The sequence below is a fragment of the Falco rusticolus genome, chromosome 4, assembly GCF_015220075.1.
Source record: "Falco rusticolus isolate bFalRus1 chromosome 4, bFalRus1.pri, whole genome shotgun sequence".
In the NCBI taxonomy this organism is placed as follows: Eukaryota; Metazoa; Chordata; class Aves; order Falconiformes; family Falconidae; genus Falco; species Falco rusticolus.
Genome location: NC_051190.1, coordinates 2,378,002 through 2,401,849, shown reverse-complemented (window position 1 = coordinate 2,401,849; position 23,848 = coordinate 2,378,002). Strand labels below are relative to the sequence as shown.

Genomic DNA, 23,848 nt, shown 5'->3' with positions numbered 1-23,848 from the left:
AAAAAGGTATTTCCAACAATCTGTAAAAGAATAGTTCTACGTCTAAAAAGTACTTGTTTCCAGAATTACAATACTTTAGTCTGCTGCTTCAGACAATAAATGCTTCATGGGTTAGAAAAAATGGAGTAGGCTAAACATTTTGCAACTCCTGGCAATCCTCTGTCCTAGGGTCAAGGAAGGCTTTACCTTCCCATTCAGTATATGAACAAAAACACGCATAGATTTCATTTACAAAATTTCCTGGAGGTGTAGTGCACACCAAACAAAAAGTTCCTGTGTTGTCAAGACTCCAGATTGTCTTAAAGTGACCAGTGTGTGAACTATAGACTGTTGGTGACTTAAAATAACTTTCTTGTACTCAGTAGAATTAGCCAAGCATTGCTTGAGCTAGGGCTGAACTTCTCTGACATGAACCAACAGAAGTTGTCCTTCTACAACTTCAGTTTGCATTGAAAAGAGATTTTCATTTGTCTCAAGATAAGATGGTAAGTCATAATTTTCAAGGTGACTTAAAATGTTGCCTCACATTTTACAGAATTAGGACTGCAGGACTTCACTGAGAATCCATGTTCAATCTCACTAGAGACTTCAAAATCCAGTTTACTCTGGAAATGGGATTCCTAAATAGATGGAATTCCCTACCTTACCCCTCAGGGGCATGAGGGGTAATGTGGGGAGTGATTAAAGTTGCAAATCAGTAATCCTACCTAGTTTAGAATTTTTGCAACAAGTATGGCCAAAAAAGGGACAAGGGGACCTTTAAGTAAGCAATGGTAAACAAGTAAGTATTCCAGATAACCACCAATTGCAGCTGGTTTAAAAAATGAAGATCAGACAGAGAACAGCAGACTGGTCTAGAACTGAAGTAAGCAAATAAACATGGATTTTTTCCACAGGAATCATTTTCCTATCACCAGAAAAATATATACCTGATGACAGACAGATTGGTGTCATTTCTTTTTCAGAGAGATGCATCTATGGTGAGCTAGACATAATAGTCTAAAAACCTCTGTCTCAAGAGATTTATCCTCCCAAAAATAATTGTAACATCTTTTTCTATATGAACCATCATTTTTACTGTTACATGGGTCACATTCCCGTTACTCCAGGGTCAATGTAAAACACTGACACTCAGCAAAAATGTTAATATGATATATTAATTTTATTATATGTTATAACAATTTGCCCTGCTATAAACCCATTATACTGTCATGTAACTTCCCTGTGGATTCTCAGATTCACTTAAGAATCCCTAATTTAGAACACAAGTGCTTGTAGTCATATGTACCTGGAAGGATTGTTACATTCACTGGATATGAAAATCTCAGTTAGGAGTCAAAAAAATACCCTTTAAAATACAGTTTTGTTTAAATAACTAAGGTTAATTTTCATGACATTGCAGGCAAGTTCCTGAAACTTGCTAAGAACTTCAGGTTTCTCAAAGCAGCAGAGCAATCAGCTTCACTGCCTGGTAGCCATGCTAGAGAAGACCCATTTCTCTGTGCACAGCATACCAAACTTTTTCCATTTTAGATCTAAATCCTCATTTATGCTTTGGTTCTCTCTGCCATTCAAGTTAGTGAATCTTGACATTGACTTAAATGTGAATGTCATCAAGCCACCAGCAAGCATGCTGGAAACCAATGAAAGCCATAAATTTCTTTCCATCAAAGACATACAATCCTAGACAATAGTTAATTTCTACATATTATTTCACCATGCCCTGATGTGACTGGATATTGTGGGGAAAAAAAAAATCTACCCACATTTCACAATATATATATAACTAAATATTAGCGTCCTTCTCAAATTATTTTTATTTCAACAAAATGTAGATCACACTCTCCTCTTCTTACTGTGGCCTAAAAATAGATTTCTTTCAGCGAACATCTTTTGAATGCAAATACGTAAGCAAGGGGAAAAAATACCCGTGAAAAGAAACTGAACAGACATTTCAGAAAGGTTTCAAAATCTAACAAGTGGCCACCTCCCTCTAGAGCAGCTGTTGTCTCCATATTCTTTGTACATTACATTATGATAAAGCATATGGTGGTGAGAGCTGGCAAGTAGCACTTCCTCTCCTGCACTGCTTCAGCTCAAAATCTATATGCCAAGACCAGTCTCCTTGCAGATTGTTCTTGACAATCCTTTGCAGAAGCTGCTGGCTTTTTAAAAGTCCTACTGTGCTGTAGCTAAATTTATTTCTTGCTGAAATCTGCAGTTTATGGCACCTGGAAAACAATTCAAAGGACAGCCCAAAGGGGTTACTTTTGAATAATTACCTAGGAACAACATCATTGACTCCTCGGAGAATGAGAACCCTGTGGCGACATATGAGGGAAAGCTGTTGAACCGTGATTTGCGAATAGGAACTTGGGTCTGTTTGAGTGCCCTGTTTCTCAAGAGCTCAGTGAAGGCTCTTGCTCTGGTCACAAGGTCACACACTGCACAGTCTCCTACGAGGAAGAGGCTGCCTCAGTCTCTTCCTCCAATAACACCTTTCCACTGATCCTTGCAATGAGTTTTCAAGTGTGTCTTCCAAGTCTTTATATTGCTTATATAATATTAATATTTTAATTGCAAGCAAATACTTGCGTGTAAAACAAACTGCAGACAGATGTTAAAAAAATAGTTGTTACAACTATCAAATCAAAATAGGTTTCTAGGTCAAAGTACAGCTGTATTATTAAGGCTTAAAGATACTAACCCGAAAGCTAGCATTGACCTCATACTGAATTTGCATTAGAAAAGGAATTTTCAGAATGATTTCACTGGAAAATAGTTGACTAATAAAATCAGTTAAGAAGGAAGAAAGATAAAACTGTGCGCATAACTTAGAGGTGCTTCAACTTGTAACTTTACATTAGGAATATAATGCTTCCATTTTTACCATAACACTTACTAAAGCTCATTTTTCTCATTCTCCCTTTTGATGAGAAAAGACAGGACCTGGCAAGAGGATCCAGGTAGTCTTTCCAAAGTTAATGTTAGGTTTTCATGTATTATCTGAAGTCCTAATTTTTCTTGTGTTATTCTCCAGTATTTTACAGATTGAACTACTCCTTTAGAATAATTATGATTGTAAATATACCAATTTTATTACAATAAAAATGACATTTGCCACATTACTATATCCATATCAAATGTTCCATTTCCACTCCACTCACAACAGGCAAACAGAGAGAGGAAAAGATATTTTTAAAATTAAATTGCAAAAAATTTCCACGCTGTACTTCAATTACTCAAAAAAGGGAAAAAGAACTAGGACCTGCAGGAATTTTCTCTGTATATTTGAACATTATAAATGTAAAAATTTAAAATAATCAAGAAGGATGAATGCTGTTTGAACTGTGTGATATTTATATTTCTTAATTCTGAATACTGTATAAAGGAGAACTACTAAAAACTGGAACTATCAAATTCAGAGATAATCCCTCGTTACATAATTTGAATCAGTGGTTTAATGGAAGATATCTACAGTGAGATTAAAACACACTACATTTATAATCAAATGTACCAGCCTTTTGGAGATACAGGTTTATTCAACTGACTTCAAGCTAAATCAAGACAGATTTAGAAATCACTGTTTACCCTTAGAGAAAAACTTTAAAATGAAAGATCTTTTTAGCCAAGGATTAAGAATCTAAAACTTTGCTTGACTAAATAGTTTTCAATTACGAAACAGGAAATTGTTTCAAAAGATGTGTTGACAATAAGAGAGCAGTAAGACTAGACATCAGCTGTTCTAGTCCAAACTGAAGGTGCCTGTGGGGTCCCATGCACTACAGAAGTTGAACAGCAGCACTGTTTTTTCTGTCTCTCATAGTATGACCATTTCCACAGATCCTTCACCTCAGCTATGATCTAAACTCTGGATGTTTAGATCCAGAAACAAATTGGGTTTATCTTCTCTTTTGTTGTTTACTATTTGTTCTAAGAGTATTTATTGTTCTGTAGCTGTATCCCCTACACCTAACAACACAGGAACGCACACCCCTCCATAAGAACACAACAGAAACTTCGTTAAAGCTCATCTGGAGACAGGCTGGGGTTTATATGCAAAGGTTCTCTTACAGATTATTATTTTTTTTTTACACTATTGTTTAGAAAGTTTACTTAATAACCTTATCTGACTAATGACCCAAACACCACTTCGGAACTTGCCTTTGGTTTCACGGAACTTCTGCCCACATTACACTTCCAACGGTATCTCAGCTGGCATATTAATCACAGGCATGGCTGGGGTAACACCAGTTAGCCAAACTCCAAACATCTCATCAGAAGTCTTGAAAAATCTTTTTGTAGATTCAAACAAAGAAAACTGAAACAGCATCCTAAAGATAAATGTCCCTACAGATACCTGAAATCAGAGCTACACTGTTAAAATGTTATAAATTTATTTTCATAAGGTCTTTACTTAGGAATAAAAATTAGTCTTCACATCTCCTGCAGATTCTGATCTTTGCTACCTTTGAGGACACATCTAGAATAACATTATTGACTTGAGTGATGAGGAAGATCACAGTATGTCCTCAGAATGTTTGGAATTTTAAGGAGTTTTTTCAAGTTAATGATTAATAAGTTGCCTCTGTTTTATACACAGCAGAGAAGACAACATGCTTTCTGGTAATGTGCATGCTGTTTTACAACTGGGAATCATCACTGCAAGGTACAATGCTGTTGAAAGTCAGTTAAATTAAAATCAAAAGTCAGTTTGAATTGGGGTCAGCATAAGGGATTGAAAAAGAACAGTTAACAACTCGGAGCTGGTTGCATAATCATTTCGGCACCAGAAGAAACAGGCTGTGTTGAACTCGCATACTGCTCTGATCCCTCACTGCATTTAAAGCCCAAAGTGTAAAAGTTTAAAGGTTTGATGTTTTTTCTTATTCTTGTGCATGCTGCTGAGTAGACTAACACAAATGTCCCCATTCACTTATACTGTGCCTGTCCACCAGAAAGTAAAATTTATCTCCTTTTTACATTCAGAGGATTAAAAAATCTGTATACAATAAACCAATACAGATCTCTTCCTTTACTTCATTTCAAGCTCAAGCAAAGCATTTCATTTCCAAAGAACCAGAGGTCTTGCATCCCATATAGCTATGATCTTCTAAATTCCTGACTTTGATCCATTTGCTCCATTATTTTTGCACCATTTTTGGGGCCCAATTATTATACATTCATCATTTCAAAGCCAGATGGTACATACTTTTGGAATTTGGCTCTAAACCAGACAACAAAAAGTGTTTGGGAACTCTTTAATAGATGCTGTACACGCTCTGGTAACTAAGACTGGCTGATATTTTCTAAATATACTAGGATTTGTGCTTCACACGGTTACACTGTGCGGCGCAGACATCAGAAAAATATTGCAGGGTGCCATGTAATACACTTTGAGGAATGCTACTACAGCTCATCTCAAATAAAAAAAGTCACAGGCTTTAACAAGAAATTTGATTTTGAAGAGTTTCTGACAGAGAGGAGACTCGAGGGAAAGCAGATGACGGTTGCCTCTAATGGTGGCATGGATGTTGAGCTCAGGGATTATGAACAGCTTGTTTTGTAGGAAAAAGAATAGGACGAGAAGAATCAAACAGAAGGTGATGGGAGAAAGGAAAGTGCTTTTAGTAAATCCCCCTCTATTACCAAGTCTATCCCTTTTTCTTTAATGATTTAGACACTTCAACATCTCCATCGCAGACAGGAGGACATGGGGTGTTTGAATTCAAAATCAGTAGGAGGGACAGGATTAAGAGAGAAAAAAATGGATTTACGCAGATGTATATCGGTAATCAAGCACATCAGCAGTATTCCCTAGCATAAAACAGGATCAAAACGAAGGAGAATGTGGAGAGGGAAATAATAATAAATGGATCACATAAATAAATAAATATCTGAGATTTCACCAGTGCTGCCCGGGATTGATGTGCGTCCCATATATCTGTTCTGAAAAGACTGGAAAAGGGGATACACCAGCTAATTCCTTTTGCTTCCCATTATCCACAAAAGCCTAATACCCATAGCAGCTCCATTTCTTGGGAACACGTGCACCAAATAAGCCACCTCACGTTCTCACTATTCATGCTAGGCACGAGCAGCCACCATCATAATCTTATCAAAATCAGGGAAATTTATTCCAAATCCTGACTGACCGGCACTGATTTGTTCACCAGCCTGACACACATTCCACATCTAGACAACCTACAATGAAAGCATTTGAAACATTTCAGCACTCACGGGAGACATCAAATCTGAAGACTCAAATCAGAAACGTAAACACCAACATTGTTCAATAACAGAGTTGTACATTTCCAGGTTGGTACTTTACAGCAGTGAGTGGTGAGGCTGCCTTCGCACTGCACCTGCCACCGGACAGCCCCTTAATTACTACACGCTGAACGCAGCCAGCAGCCTCACGTCATTTAGAACTCTCTGCTACAGTAAAATTGTCATCTCAACATACATTTATATCGCATGTCAAGCCTAAGTCAGGACCCCAATTTGCTGGCAGTTCAAATCGTTAATGCCATAAGATAACCTTCATCTCCCTCGCAGTGGGAGGCTGACCGAGCCATCCTGCTGAGCTCTGTTACACTGTCTCAGCAAGAAATATGTAGCAAGAGGGAAGCAGTTTAAAAGACTTCCCTGTCACTCATCAGACACGTGCTGCACCCTCCAGCTGTGGCAAAGCAGGCTCCTCCGGCGAGCAGCAACAGCGTTCGGTACTGCCCCCCAGCACAGGGCCCCATCTGGGTATTTAACAACGACTTCACTATCAGATCTGCCAAAAATTCCTAGGAAATTGGTAATGGGAATTTTTGACTCCTCACTGTGTAGGGTGTAAACAACAACACATACATACGGTAGCCAGAATGACGGTATTAGTTAATGGATATAAATCGTTTATAGCACAGGTACAGTAGATTGCACCCATTTAAGTTCAGCTGGCAGAATTAGACCTACCACAACAGCTGGAGGATGTTCAAGTCCAGACTTCCTGCATCAGATTACCTCTGATGCAGAACAATTATCTAATCTTTAGGAGGATAATTATTTAATATTTTTTCTATTATATGAAGACAGACCTGAAAATAATGCAACAATATCTAATTAATGCAATGCCTTGGTGCTGTATAATTCTCATTGCTAGTCCTTGAGATGGATACAAGCTTAGCCAAATAAAACATTATATAAAAATGGTGTATTTCAACATCTCTTGTTGCCTCAAATAATAGCACGGCGACAATCACACAATAAGGGGCCAACTGTAATTATGTAATGAATCAGTGTGACATTTCCTATCAACACGGCAAAGTTAAGAGAGCAGCAGTGTTGTGGCTCAGTGAATATGGACTCATACTTGTTTCAGCTCACATAACAGGAACAAGGAAAAAATGATACTATCCATAAATTCCCCCAAGAGTGATTATGAAAGAAGATGAAATCATGCATGAAGAACAGACTGAAAGGCTGGTGTGACGGTCTCTACTCCCTCTCTCATTGACTGCTACCTATTTTTACACTCAAAGAGAGGTAATACTTTGCCCTTAATATTAATAACAAATAATTAAATTACCCTTTTAGTTTGAAGACCAAATTTGCCTTGGATTCATTTGAATAAAACCAGGATAAGGCAAAAAAATACTGCCACAAACATGAAAATTGTTTCTTCTTCTCACTAGTTAAAAGATGGATCTGTCAGTCCTGTATATATTTTTTTACAGAATTACGGTATAGTTGAGGCTGGGAGGCACCAGCCTCCCTCTTTTGGGAGACCACCGAAGCCCAGTGCCTCCACTGCAGCAGGTCACTCAGGGCTGCGCCAAGCTGGGGTTCAAATACCTGCAGGGAGAGAGAGCCCACAACCTCTCTAGGCAACCTATGCCCATGTTTGACCACCCTCGTAGTAAAACGTTGTTTTTTCATCTCTGAGCGGGATTCCCTGTGTTTCAGTTTGCTCTCATTGACTTCACTGGGCACCACTGAGAAGCATCTGGCTCCATCTTCTCTATCCTCCCACCAGGTGTTCATACACGCTGATACGGCCCCTCCGAGCCTTCTCTTCTCCAGGCTGAACAGCCCCAGTTTTTACGACTTCCAACTTGCACGTCAGGCACTCAGCCCCGTTATCCAGATCACTAATGACATGAAGCAGTATTGCCCCCCCTTACTGGTCATTGGGATACACTCTAGTGATGAGCTTCCAGGTGGGCTTTGTACCACAAACCCCCCCGAGACCAGCAATTCAGCCAGGTTCCAACCTACCTCACCATCCGCTTTTCTAGTCCCTACTTCACAGTTCTTCAACTCCCTCTCCAGAACAGAGGATGCGAGATAAAAATACAAACAAAGCATTTATACTGCCTGCACATAAATTTTCAGACCTGCAAAATATTGACACATACGAGCAATTTCCGCTATTCATATGAGAATATTACTCCTAACGTAAATTGTTAGAACTAATTAGAACAGAAGTTGCTACTTATTTCAGCTTCCAACCAAAGAAAAAGTGGGATAGCTATAGTAAAAGCAATATCTGAGTTAGTTAATGAAGTTAAATTTAGCTACATTTATCTATGTAATCAATTCAATTGGGCCAAGATCAAGGATTTCTGATCTCAAATTATGAAAATATTAACTGATGACTTTTTAAAATTAATAATACCTTTCTGTAAAGTCCTGTCACATAACTGAACAATACTTATTCTAAGGAACCAAACATTGACCTATAAATTATAGCTCATAAATGACTCCACAATCAAAAGACATGCCACACGTGTTTTTTCTTTTAATTTCCTAATCTTGGTTCTCTAATTTGAACTTTTCCCTTTTGTCATAAATAGTCTACATTTCAAGATTAAAATAGGTAAAATAGTAGGTTTGATGTCTTTTAATTTTAAAATAAAAATAATTTTTAAAAATCTCTCAATACCAAAAGACAACAATTAATGGCTGAATTTAAACAGAGGTACATTAATACACCACATGACAGTGCAAAGAATTAAGTCTGCCATGTTATGACAATACTGATTAATCATAGTTATGATTAGGATATTCCAGCCTTAGTGTTTCCAGATGACATTGAACTGAATTTTGCAGGTACAGATTTTTCTCCGTATTTTCCCTAGAAGAGTCTTGGTATATTTATTATACTATAAGATGTTATTTGTCTGTATGTAGGGACTTTCCTATTGTTCTTGATCAAAACCATTCATATGTTCCCTTAAAAATGTATGATTTAATGACAATTTGCTCTCAAATGTATCCTATTTCCAAATCTGTACACTAAAAATCTCCACTCTAGTGCTTTCGTACAGCCACATGCGCAAGGAACTGGCAATTGTTAGATTTATACGACTGCCATTTCAGCTTTGTTTAAAAGCAACAAGATCTGTTGATAAGTAACCTATATAATCAAAATAATTAGACACAGTAATTGTTATTAACTTACTTTAATTAACAACCAATTTACTTTAAATATAGTATAAGTACAAGGTTTCTGTTCAAGCTCACTATAAAGTAAACAAGATGTTTCTCCCTTATCACCGAAATGGTTAGAACACAGCTGACAGTGACAAATGTGCCATTTCTAAGCCAAGCTGATTAAAATTAAGAACAGATAGATAGATTTTATACATTTCTGATAATTTGTTCCATATATTTGGCAAAAGCTTGCTATATTTTCATGAACGATGAATAAGCTGAACATTTTTCCTTCAGTGCAAAAGAGAAATTGCACTTAATTGCAGAGTTGTAATTGGTACCTCCATAATGACAACCCCAACATCTGCTACCTTGTTTTAGGTCTATTAAACTGAGGTTTTACTGCATGCTGATATTAGACTGGCTTCACGAGTGCTGCAGAGAAACCAGAGAAAGGAGACAAACTATAATGTTGAGCTGATCAGGTAGTGAAAACTCAATTTCAAGGCAATGTCTGCAGTTTAAAAAGTGTATTTCCAAATTAGAAGCACTGCTAGGGATTTACATGGGTTTTGCCAACTTTAAATGCATTAGTACGTCTGTTTTAGGGCTGAATCCTCATCTTTTAGATCTGAGGAAACAGAGATACATTTTCTTTAGTTTGTTTAGCAGCGATCTAACTAGCAATTGTACACTCAAGACCTTCTCCCACCAAGGTTGCCTATGAAAACCGTATTCAATGTTCCTGAACATGTCATCATCAAAATTCCAGTTACATAATCTTCCTCACTTTTAACTAACTAGTTCACTCTTTTAATCAGATATTATCACATTTTAAACAAACACCTCCACTAGTAGTCTGAATGCACCTCATCCATGTTTTCTACTAATTTCAGCCACAAAGTTCTGAAACACACATCATTTATTATCTAAACACAGATAATATAGACGGTATTCCGCGCAAACACACCCATATATATAACCTAAATACACCAACTCTCATTTTAATTTGCATTACCTTCTCTATTTTTTCTGCTAATTAGAACTGGAAATCTTGTAGTGCGCTGTAGAAAAAATCATCATTTTGGGCTAAGCAATTGAAAAAAGAAACGCAAACCGACAAGAAAACCCCAGTGCTACTACCTGAAAAATACATACTGTGGTAACATTCATATTGTACATTAATTTAATCATTACATTAAATAACAGAAAATGCATGGCCTTTATGTATGCACATCAAAAGCCTGAATTTCAACAAAAGCAATAGTATAGGTAGTTGTTCTGTGCATACACTCTTCATTTCCACAAAACTTACCAATACTTTAGATTTTCTGCTTTTATACTAAATATATCTCAGATAGGAAAACTAAATTTCTAGAAAGGCCAAACTAGAGCAAAAATTAATCTTAATACTCACTGACTTTCTGGTTGCAGCACAATTAAAAAGAATTTGTACAGTTTAAGGAGCTAAATTTAGTAAGTGCAAAGCAAATCTAGCCACATGAAACGCAAAAGGAAGTTTTTTTCACTTGACTGAAGCTACTGATTATAGCCCATCATAATTATAGATCTTCTCTGTTAATAGTACTCATTTCCAGAGTAAGGAAAAGGGTCCTTCAAGCATCCATTTCTAAATGAGTCTAAAACCACTAACAGTAGCTATTGCACTTATCACACAAAATGCACTTCTCTTTATACCAGCACGGTTCAGCTGAAAGTATTTTTAAATTGCTTTTGGTTGGTTAGGGGTTGGGTTTTGGGGAGGCAAATGCATGAGTTCAAGTGTATATAATATGTTATATCAATGCTTAACTAATGTTTTCTCAGAGGGATTTTTTTGCATGATTGGTGGGGTAATGTTTGAGATGCATTATAAATTCAGGCCTCTGGCCAGACCCTCTCCTTATCAGGATACACAGAATGATGCCTTTTCTGGGCAGAAATGCAGACTGAGACTGCAGCCAATTTTTACTGGATTATTCATTCAGAAGGAGATGGGACAGGAAAGATGGAGGAATGGCTGCACATCCTGTCCTTCTTTATGGGAAAATTCTCCCAGAGAAACTTGTCTTATGTCTTCCAAATACACAGGCCCCAGCAAACCAGCATCTAGCACTGTCAACCCGTCTCCTTTGGAGTGAAGGGAAGCGTAAGGTAACAATTCTCTGCTCACCTGAATAAGTGGAAACCACAGAAAAATAACAAAGGCCTTTTTAGGAACTATTTAGTAGTCTCAATACTTTCATCCAGTATTATGAACAATGCGCCACACCTACTGCCCAACACTCATTCATGATTTCAGATGGATGAGATGCCCCAGTGTCTCCATAAAGGACTGGCCAGTACCCAGCCATACACTTTTGCTCTATGTGTCTGCACATACAGGAGTGAGACAGGTTTGTAGTAGTACTTATTAAAGTTGTCCTAAATTTTTAAAACTTCCTTCTAAGAAGCTTAATTTTTCCATGCAAGGTGTCTGCCAAAACAGGTCTGTCACTTCCTCAGCGATGCTACGGAACAGTATAGTTCTGACTACTCTAGCAACCTCTCCTTTGAAAACTTCCCATTTCCTCTGCTATGCTGCAGCTGGGAAAAGGATTTTATCCAAGGGATGCCTTCTGTCCATCAAAGTCATATGCCCCTGAGAGATCAGATCCATCAGTCATATGCCTTTGAGAAGTCAGTGCCCCTTGCAGTTTGCTCAGAATCTGTGGTTAAAGTTCTTCAGCATCCCATCCATTCTAGAGATCTTTCCAGCTTATCTGGCACCATCTCTGAAAGCAGAAAGGCCATCAGTTTTGGACACCTTCCCACAGTCGCTTGTAAATAACACAGAAATATGATTGATTTGAATCCAGAGAAGCCAAGAGCTTCACATGCAAGAAGCGAAAACTGGAAGAAAGATTAGTAGTGGTGTCTACCTGCAGAAGCAATCAGAACTAGAATCTGAAGCATAGCTTTTTACTTACTGTCTATTTAATACCAACTTTGTAGGACTAGCTGTGAGTCAAAAGAAAAGAAAAAACAGTATTTTGCTTACATTAACAGAAATATAATAAATGCTACTAAGTGCTATTTCATTCATAAAGAACAGCAATGCCAAGTTGATTTAAAGTCTTTTTCAAGTCTGCAAAGTAACTGCTGCACATTTACTGCTCTGAAATTAGCAAGACCTTTTCTGTCATATACTTCATTGCTGATGTGTTCTATTTCAGGCATTGTACCAGCTGACGTTTTTTTGAGCTTGGTGGGTTTTTTTCCCCAGAGGAATAAACCGCAATGGAGTTCTGAGAGTAAAAAGAAAACTTACTGAAAACTACACAGTATATATTATATATTCATAGAACATATATCTGAAAGAAAATTAATGTAGTATTTCATTAGGAGGGGATCCACCCACCAGATTATTTTCTAATAAGCCTGTTAGTGTATCTTTGATTTTACAACCACCACCATTTTCCGTAAAACTGGTATTATTGGCTCCCCTACCACATTTGAAATTATCTTCCTGTTTCCTGATGATTAGAGAGCACAAAGAAAACTACATTAAAACTTGTGTACCTGAAGCAAGTGGTTTAGACCCACTCAGGTAAAAACAAAAGCTCCCATCAGGAAAACATGCTGCCTGACAATACCCCCTACAAGGTGCTAACACTAAATTCTAACCAGCATATCAATCAGTTAAAGCATGATGACTTTATTTCGGCACGGTATCATAGGCGTGAAAGAAGGATGTATTAAAATCAGTCATTGTGCCAACATATTTATAAATAATAATAATTAAAAGGTCCTTAAAAAGGATCAGACAACAATAAGCAATATCTAGATGAAAACACTTTGGAATACCTTGCAGGAAATGATGAATTTAAAGCCTGCATTCATCAACAAGCATATTTGGAACTATCTGGCAGTTATTCCTAGAAGTGAATTATCTTATGCCCAATACAAGAGGAGTGGAAAATAAGAACAGAAAGATACATAACATAAAAGAAATCCTATGCAAGGTAATAAGAAAACTATTTGCTGCTCATAGCAAGTTAAAATGTACTTTTTATTCATTTTCATACAAGCACGCGAGGGAAAAAAAAAAAAAGCTAATGTGGTAAACGATACCAGTAACAAACAGCTTCAAGTGACTGTCAGTCCTGTTCATACATCTCGCAGTGATTTATTTATTCCAACACGAACAAGTGGAACGTTGCAATTACCAATCTGTGAAGGCAAAGGTGGCCAGTATGAAGGAGGTTTTTATACCTGTTTTCTGTCACATGAAGAAGAAAATAAAGAAACATAAATAACTTGACCATAAACCTTTATCTACTATGGGACTAACTTGGCATGCTACATTCTACGGGCGCAGCATGGTTTTATTTATCCGTCTCTTATGTTCATGGTTGCTAAGGCAGGACGGTCACCCCTTCTCTGACAGAAAAGGAGACTAGGAGCTAAGGAAGGAGCTGTCAAAAGCTGCAGACCTCCTGTTGCAAGTGCATTTACAATTAGTTTACTGTATAATTAGAACTTCTGTGAAAGAACTAGCTCTGAGCATATTTCTCTCATCATCTCTACCTACACACTCCTGCCACATTGCAGGGAAACCTGCCTTGCCTCTGACAACCAGGCTACTAATAATGTAATATAAAATAAAACAAAATACGCAGTCTTCCAGAGAATTTAACAATGTCAATAGCAGATTTCCAGGTCGACCCTGCTCTCATCTCTGCTCCCTAAGCATCCTTGCTAGGTAAATCCATCCCACGTCCACGTGCCAAGAAGCTTTCTGGCCAGCAAATTCCATTCTACCCCTCACTTACAACTCTGAAAAAAAGGAGATTTTATTAAAAAAAAAATCCTTTGTGAAAGCAAAGACAAAGCCCCCTGCACCCTGATGGCAGAAAGTGCTCGTGACTGGGATAACACCATGTCCCAATGCTTTACACATTCAGTAGTCTTTTCTCAACCCAGTTCTGTCAATTATTAACTCAGTAGCTAATTTAGAGAGAAAAGCTACTTGTACCTCTTATTATATAAAACTTCAATGGCAAGTGATGTGTGAAGATCATTACTCTCTGCTAATTAAACACTCCTAGGCGCCGCGACACTACCTATATGATCTATTATCTCTAATAATTATTATTTCCACAGCAAATATATGCCCACTATATGCAACTATAGGTTGGGGTTTTTCCTGACTGGTTTTATGAGAAAAATGCTTACCAAGGACTTTATGAAAAAGTTTTAAGAAAATATTGTGGGAGATTTTTTTAATGATTGTTCTTGCTTATACATAGAAAGATACTTTGGCCTGCGTTGCCTGTTTCCATCTATCATGTATATCTACATATTACAGTTGCATAACACTGGGAACAAAATACGGAAAATGAGATAACAGACATAAATTTACCTGTAATGGTAATAATTTTGACTATGAAGTAAAATCTCTTACAAAATATACAGATTTTTAGAAATCAGTTTGATCAAATTGCAATCAAATGAACTTATTTTTTAAATTTTAGATGGCTGAAATGCACCAGTTAGCTGGAGATTCAGAAATGCTCCAGACAATATTTTCATGCCATCACTTAAGCACTTCAAAAAGAAGAGCATATACACTTTGCACAAACCTTCCCTTACCACACTAATGTGCTGAAAACAGCAATAAAAGGATTACAGTTCTGTCCTCCAGTTACTTGACCCATAAGACAGCCTTACGGACCCTAAACCCAGCCCTGCAAGCTGGAAGGCCTCACCCTGAAAATCACGCATTGATTTTCTGCAAAGTAGTTTGCCTCGGTGTTTCTACCTTTATCGTATGTTTACTAACTTACTGTGCTCCTAAATGGTAGAGGACAAACTGTAAAACCTGCAGCACTGCTTCATGAGTTCATACAAATCCACTTATTCTTTTCCAGACAGTGAAAAAATTAGTATCTGAATTCCTACAGCAGTTCATCAATCTGCCAGCTGAGGGTTCTCCTCTCAGTACATTCCTCTGTTGACATTTTCTGGATGGCTTTAAGCACCACTAGAAGCAGAGGATTTTGCCATTTCGTATGTATTCCACAGTGACAGTGCAGGAAGATGATCCAAGCCTGTTGCTCCTTCCCCTGGCCTCCCTCACCCAAAGCTCGATGACACTGCCAACAAGCCAGTCCACTGTCATGACCTGGGCTAAGTGGCAGAAATTCATCCCAGATGCTTGCCACTGTTTGCTGATTTCAGTATTATTATGTAAGGATAAAACCTTCCACATATCTACCCTTACATAAAATGGCTGTCAAATACCACTACTCCTCCTCCTCCCCATCATTCTCAATCTTAAAACACAATGACTGAAATCTTGACAACATTATTGAAAGGTAGAATTTATTTTGAGCATTGCCCAAGGAAAGCAAGCAGAGGTAAAACAAAATTTTTTTACAAAGGATGGTCTCTGCTCAGATTGTCACAAAAATCTACTCCGGCCCTTCTGTACCAACATCACTGGCGCAAACCTCCCCGTGGACAGAGCTTGCGGCTGTACATGGAGAACAGGCGAAGCAGTAGAACGAGGAGAGCCGAGAGCCGCGCCGCTGCGAAGGGCAGGAGGCTCTGAGGGGCGACTGCACCTCGGCTGCTGCCCCCGCGTTACGACCGCCTCTCCTCCTTATGCCCCAGTTTTACCTTCTTTCCCCTCAACGTGCCCTCACTGCCACACTCCCACTTCTGGAGTTCTTCCTCCTCCTTCCCTGCCTCTGCCCCCCAGAGCCGACCTGCTGTCACGCAGGCAGGTCAGCCTGGCCTGGCCACTTGGCCGCCGGGCGCCGGCACAGGCCTCGTCAGACCCTGGAGCTGCCCGGTCTGTCCCCGGCCTCATGCCAGTGGTAGGGAGCTACAGACAGGACAGAACGGAGCTTAGGCCAGGCTGTTTACTGGGGTTGTCAGTTCATGTTGTCATAAATGAAAGCTTTCCTCAATCTATCCTTATTAATTTCTCTCACCCCTTCTGTCCCTGTATGTGCCCTCATTTTTGTATGTTTTTTTGGGGGGTTGTGGGTTTTTTTTTACTTAGAACATTCTTAGCGGCAACAGGTGAGCTTCTCTGGATAAAATAAGAGATAACCTGAACCTTCATGTACAGTAAAAACAAATGGCAATTTTACCTGTGTTCTAATGTTAGAAACAAAAGAGCTTAATAATAGGGTTTAGGAAGACTGTACCTGAAAGTAAAAATATCTTTCCAATTTCAACCAAAAAAATAACTAAAAACCTAGTTTGGAGGACAAAAGCTATTTTCTCATGGTTCTCTTTGAATAAAGGAGAGGATTCTAGTGACATCCAACAGCACCTCGCATGACTACCCTTGGCACACGGCTACAATAAAGTACAGACTCCTTTGCTGGGTCCTCAGGAAATATAAATTCTGATTATTTTCTGTTGATAATATTCTCGGTATAAACTGATCTATTGGGTTCTGAGCTTTGCGTAAAAATGAAATAAACAGTCTTTCCTAAACAGTTAGGATCTCATTCTTCCATTCTGTTTTGAGAACCAGACTTCATACAAATACAGAGGCACATAAATACACCTATACTCAGGTAAAAGGTCTGTGATCTGTCAGACAGCAATTACAGAGCTGCAAGCAACTGCTGTTGTAAAGAGATGACATCACTGATAGCTTTATACATTAATGTGGGGAAAGAGGTGGAAAAATCCATAAACTACTCTTACTAAAGTTTTTAATGATTTAGTAGAAAACTTCTGAATATCCATATTCCCCCAAACAACTTTGAAGTTGTTCTGAAGAAGGCTTTACTATATTGAAATTGATGAAATTATGACATGTAAAAGGAAATTACAGTAAAATTCTGTTGGCTAGATAATATGTTCGGGCATAGATATATACTACTCTTGAGACAATTTTTTTCATCCGATTAAAAAAAATACACTCTATTAATTCAAGTATTTGATAAAGGAATCCCAGTCTTTAAAATTATTTTTTAAAAAAATATATATCAGTGAGAGAGAAGTGTATTTCTACTTTGCTTACCTTTTTAAAGACTATTTCTGACAGGAGCATTAGGTCTTCCAACAACCCAGACAGCTGTACTTCTTTTGCAAATATATTCCTCACAAATAAAAAGAACCCTTCATCTGCCTACTACATCCGTGTTCTCAATACCCACAGTAGGTTTTCATTTGTTCCTGCAAAGCAGCTGTTTTGCTAAAACCTCATTTTCCATTACTTTTACCACAAAAGTAATTTCTTCTAATGGTTTTCATATATGAATTACCTACCTGCTCTGCCAGCCTCCCTCCACCCCTTCTCTCCAGCAAGTAGGAAGCTGCATTCGCTCCAGTATTCTACATCAGACAATCACTCAAAAGCACTAAATATTTATTCTTAACAATAAAATGCAATTGAATTGCCAAAATCTCTTGAACTGCTTTCAGTATAAAGAAGTTAGAAATTTTGTTCCGTTTATTTTAATAAGATTGCTCATTATAGATTCAGGAAAAAGTAATTATACAAAGCAAGAAGGTGAATTAAGACCTTCCTCTCTCTCCTAGTAAATCTTAATGGCTGCATCCATGTTGCAGCTCCATCCTCTGCTACGTGCCATGTACCCCTGCAGCCAGCCTGCATCCTCAGCAGCATTCTTCCATGGAGAGCAACCCAGAAAAAACTCTCCCCCAGAAAAAACTCCTTTTGAGAAACCTCGTGGGGAATCCCTGTTCCTCCCTGCTGGGGTTATCTGGGGCCCTCAAAGCCACCCCTGCAGCCCTATGAGGAGAGGCTGGCTGAGCGTACGGTGAAGACTCTTGTGGAGGGCTCTGGTAGGAATGTGGCTGGAATTTGGGTGCTGGCAGCAACTTTGCTAACTTCAGTATTTTCTTAGATGTTATGGTGTCGTGTGCAGGTGTTGTTCTGCCATATGATAAACAGAAAACATTGCTTTCTCTGTTCTGGCTGCAATAAAATTGTCTACATTCTTTTTTCTGCTTCATTTTCCCCTTTTGGTTTTATCCAACAGAGACCTTGTTTGTTCCAAAAGTTTTACAAGGTCACATTCACTACTTGACTAACATTTACTAACATATAGACTGACATATGTTTAATTAATTTCCTAAGTTGGCAGCAGTTGGTATAGGGAGTGAATGTTTTGCACTTTTCTGCGACATCTGCCTTTTTTTCCTTTGAGATCCTCAGCTAAAGGATGCTGCTACATTGTGCCACATACTGTGCAAATGTAGTAAATGATACTCCAGATCATCAGCACTGAAAACAATCCTCCTGATGCAGATCCAGATATTCGTCTAGTAGAGGCATAAGGAGCTTTTTTGTTCCCTAGGCACCGATCAAGCACCAAATGAGATGCCTGTGTTAGATCCTAAAAATAACGGGTTCAGCTGGGCCTTTTCCACTGGTGCTGAAAATCACTCAGCCAAATACTAATTGGGTTCTCTTCTTAATAAGAACCCATTATACCCATCCAGCAAGCATGTCATCGATGCCCTCTGACAGCCTTCAGGAAATTAGAAGAAGAAATACTTTTCTAATTCAAACTGAATTTATGCAAGCGAGAGCTCAACGGAAGAGTACAAACCACTAGTTCTGGTATTTGGAGGCTCTATTTCATGATTGCTCCGTGATATTCAAGATCAACACATTCCTGCTCCAAGTGCAATCAAAGTATTCCTGAAATGCCATTTTTGTTATCAGTCAGAGATGCTTTACTGTCCTCATCACAGCTCACGTGCAAAAACGTATGAAGTCTAATTGTGATTTCCTTGTGGGAAAGCTATCTAAAACATGGATGCTGGAAAAGAAAGGTTTTCTGGAGAACAGCTTCACACAAACAGCATAAAAGCAGCATTAAAGTTGTTCCAAAGCTAATGGAATGCAAAATCAGCTCAGCCAGTAACTTAATCCTTGGAAAGCACTAAAAAGAACTATATTTAATGATGCTATTATTCAGTTGGAATAATTTGTGTTTAATTTCTCAGGGAAATTAAAATCTTTTATCCCAAGCAGCGATATTATTTTCTTTTTATATTTTATCAATGATTCAATTGCCCCTTAATCAAAAGACAATGCAAAAGGGAATATTTCTCATTCAGCAGAGCATCTCGACTAATTTTATGGTCCCATATGTGATCACTCTGAACAGAAGTTCATACAAAGCGCAATTTACAGCATACGCATAACTAGATAACCAAAAATAGAATATGCAAAATTCAATCTCAGCGACATAACGCTTATATGCCCTTTGGGTTTGAGCTGATATTCCCAATTTGATTAAATATGCTCTAAGAATGAGTGTACAAGTATGCATTCAGTATCAGCAGGTAGAAGAGTAATTCTGTATACTTAGTCCTAGAAGCAACTCCCTTATGTATTTTTTACTGTATTTATTTATGATTTAAAAGGGGTTACGGAACAATACCTTGTACCTTAAACTTTAGCTTGAGCTTGTTATTAATAATGAATGAAATTAACTTTTCTGATATTGGAGTTGTTATTCTCGTGGGGTCCATACTGCAAGGCTTGATCTTATGATGTTATTACAATAGCGAAAAACATCACAATTATTTTTGCACAGGTAAGTTCAAGTAGTCACCTGATACGGATTCAGCACAAATGTGATTTCCAGAGGATTTCACCCATTTATCAATTTAACAGAGAATCAGTTTCTGTGCAAAGCTAAAGGAGAACTGAAATGGTGAAATACTGACTCTCTTTAATAGGCGCACATAAGTAATTTCAACAAGAAGCAATGAAGTCAAGCCAGAATAAAAATAAAAAATAAATTCAAAATAAAATTGAGACCAAAGTGAAAATTCAGAACTGCTACTGACCAGAATTTTTTCCGTCAAATTTAACTATTACCAAAGGAGAAAAACAGAACATTAAACTTAATATTACAGATGCATCACTCTGGAAAGTGTGATGCATTCCCATGCCTTGCTCAGAAACCTAATTCTACTCTGAGATTCAGAGAGGACAAATTGGTACAGAAAATGAGCAGAAACACTTTGTTACTGTGTTTGATCTCAAGCATTCAGAATGAGCAGCACAACATAAAACAAATGAAGCACAGCTGACGCTGAGGCTTGCTCTGCCAGTCACACCTGACTTAACTACCACCAGCCTGCCTGCCGGCTGCCTTGCTGTGTTTTAGGAATGAGGAAAATTCTGCCAACATTGGTAACGTTCTCTCAAGCCCCATAGTGACAACTAGGACTGATGCTGGTGACTAGCATTACTACTGTAGCGGTTATACAAACACCAGTTCATGTAGCTACCTATTATCCTTCATCCCAGTTTGGGTCTATTGCCTTCACTTAATCCCAGCCTGTGTGTTAAGGATGAGTTTGATTCTGTTTCTTTTTCTACAGAAGGAAGTACCTGACCTTACATAAGCTGTAACAATATTAAAATAACTAAGATGTATGTTCTTTTCCACAACAACCAAGTTATACTTATTTGTGGAAGCATGATTTATCCAGCCAATAGTAAAATATTCTGGCTTATTTACAAAGGTGCAAATCAGAATCCAAAAAGCCACTGCCATAAATTATCCACACTGAGCCAGTACGCAGTATTTACCCCGAAACACCTGAGAATGGAAGGCTCGTCTTTCATTTCAGCTAAGCTGGTTGATTTTGACCTGGACAGATGATAGGAAAAGGACAGAGCAAGATCCAGGAATCAGCTGGGAAGCAGTGCCGCTAGCTGGATGCTCGCAGCTGAGGGAGCTCTGCTTCTCGGAGCTGAGTTCTAAGTCAACAGGGCTGCCTCCAGCCTCAGCTGAGTAAAGGTACTGGCCTCTGCAGTGCAACAGAAGAGGTGCACTTACACTGCTGGCTGATTTCAGGTGAAAGGTGGCAACAAACAGGATCTTTCAGAGCTGATGGAGTGTTTGCGTGATTCCATGTCAGCTCTTGATGTAGCCTCAAGCTGCCCCAGAGGCTGGTGTGAGAGCAGAAGAGTGAGTGTATCACAGCACAGATGACTGTCTGACGGGTGCCAAGCTGTGGCTTGAGTTCAGATGCTAACCCTGGATAAACAATTCTCAGGAGCATTCCCTTCAAAAACACCTTTGGTACCCACACACTTTGTGTATCTGCATCAGGTTTCTCTAAATGCTCTTCTTCCAAGTGTCAATTGTTACTAATATCCAGATATTTACATAGCAAGAATTAATGGAAATACATGGTCCAGGTCTCAGTAGTATTTCACCAACTGTCCTCTGTGATTGTATTTTAAGACTGCTTTTAAAACAAACATGAAGTGCATGCAAGACTATATTACGCAGCTCAGCACAGAGCTATAAAAAGAACAATATATAAATTCATAAGCTGAAAAAATCTGTATTTGTTCTGCAATATTAAGATTAAGCTTGACCTTTCAAAGAACAAATCTATTGGAATTGCAAAAGTTTTCAGCCTCTTAATTAGCTCTGCACTGAAGCGTCTAATGCCACAAGCAAACAGGATTATTTCCATTTTGCCCTCCTTTACAGACTGAATAAAATACTTCTGGATATAATTCACTTGAAACCAGAATGAATAAAGATCATTAACCTCACTGACTTAACTAATCCAATTTGTCCTATTTGAGAATTAATTGAAAGTTCTTAGACACACAAAAAAAAAAACTTTACACATACAAAATTTCAGAGAAAACTAGTTGTTAGCAAATTTACCTGCACCAGATCTGGGCCCTCCCAATGTAACAACAGCAGGAGTTTTTAAATGTAGCATGGTCTTGTAAATAGAAGTATGTCCCTATCCTTAAAACATAAAATATATATTTTTTTACAGTACCTGTTCTCATTTTGAGAATCTCAACAGTATTTAAAGCTTCATAATCAACAACAGCATGTTAAGGAATTAACATTGCTTAAAAAAGTTACTACTGCTTCTGCTATGTTTCATTTTACTGACAGCAAAAGCCTGCTTACCAGAATTTTTGTAGTATAAGCACTGTTGATAGCAATTGCGTTAACCAGCAGATCAAGGGTTTTGGCGGGTATAGAATCGGGGTCTGGGATCTCTTTGTAGTGGACATCACCAACGTAGGCTTGGACGACCGTCATCCGGTTGGTTGTCAGTGTCCCTGTTTTGTCAGAGCAGATGGCTGTAGCGTTACCCATAGTTTCACACGCATCTAAGTGGCGGACCAGATTGTTATCCTTCATCATTTTCTGAGAAAAAGCAAAACAAAAAACCTTCAGGATTTGCTTTGACAGATTTCTAATGTCGGTTACAAAAAGCAAAAAAGCATGTATTTAGTCTTGCTCGTGAGAACATAATGCACACTAAAGTAGAACTTTATCGGGGCCAATAAGCCAAGCTCTAGTTACAGGTAACCATCAGTGCCTATCCCTGAATTAATTTTGCCTTTGAGAAACAAACATACTTCCATTAATTTTTGCAGTATATATAAATTTTAAAGAACAGCTAGAACAGCTAAAGAAACTGAAGATAACAAATTTTTTTAATCGGTATCATTATAGTAAATATTAGAATTTTTTTTTAATACTATTTCCATTGCCTTGATGTTATCTAGCTGCATGCAGAGGAACTATACATTTTGGGAAAGAAATAAAGAAAATTACAAACAAATAAAAAACCCCCACCAAACAACAACAAAAGAACCAAATCCCCACCCTACACCCCCACAAAATCTACCATTTTAGAGTACTCCATTCCACAGTACATCTTTTTCACAGTCAACCTGGAAATACATGTTACCCTTGGTTATGTTCTCAGTATTTAAAAAACTCTGTGCCTAATTATCTGACCCTTGCTGGCAGACAACATCTTATACCCATGGAGCACGATATCACCAGTTGTACACAAAGCTGTGTTGCAGTTTGATACTGCAAATATAGATACACATGTACGTACTGCGTGTGTCGGATGAAAGACATAAGGAGAATGGGAAAACCCTTTAAAACAGCTGCAGTCTTTATTAGCAAAACACCAGGCTTGAGATGTGCTTTTTTTCCCTGATAGTAATGACTTTTGTCTACATAAAAAACAAGCTATCCCATTCTAATGTTCATATGTTCATTTGTTTACATACTAAATTAAAACAACTATTGCAAAATCTTCATCTAAGATTCCCAGAATGTTTAAATAAGGCCCATCTGACCAAATTGCCAAAAAATCTGAGAAAACTCCTAGATAGGTGATGGAGTAAATCAGAAGTCCAAGATTTCAATCCTCTTTAATTTCCTCATAGAATCATTTACCTTGGCTACAAAGAACTGCAACTGCATGTAAGAAAAGTACACGAAATCTCCAGTGAAACTTAATTTCTTTGAAAAGTGTTCCTGAAGACTTCCAATCCTTGTCAAAACTTTGTATTATTGCAAAGAAAATCTGAAGACAAAGTTATTGTGTATCGAAAGACTGGACTCTTCTTAGTAAA

General features: G+C 38.0%; 1 protein-coding gene across 7 annotated transcripts in view; it reads right to left on the bottom strand.

Annotated features, from left to right (window-relative positions):
• ATP2B2 (ATPase plasma membrane Ca2+ transporting 2) overlaps positions 1 to 23,848 on the bottom strand; it is a 432,242-nt gene that overhangs the window by 57,382 nt on the left and 351,012 nt on the right. For all 7 annotated transcript variants that reach the window (XR_005103974.1, XR_005103975.1, XM_037385876.1 and 4 more), the window contains one exon: positions 22,374 to 22,616. Coding sequence is in view for 5 of the 7 variants with exons in the window: in XM_037385876.1 (XP_037241773.1) it covers positions 22,374 to 22,616 (243 nt within the window). In the remaining 2 variants the exon portion in view is untranslated. The remainder of the gene's footprint in view (positions 1 to 22,373; positions 22,617 to 23,848) is intronic.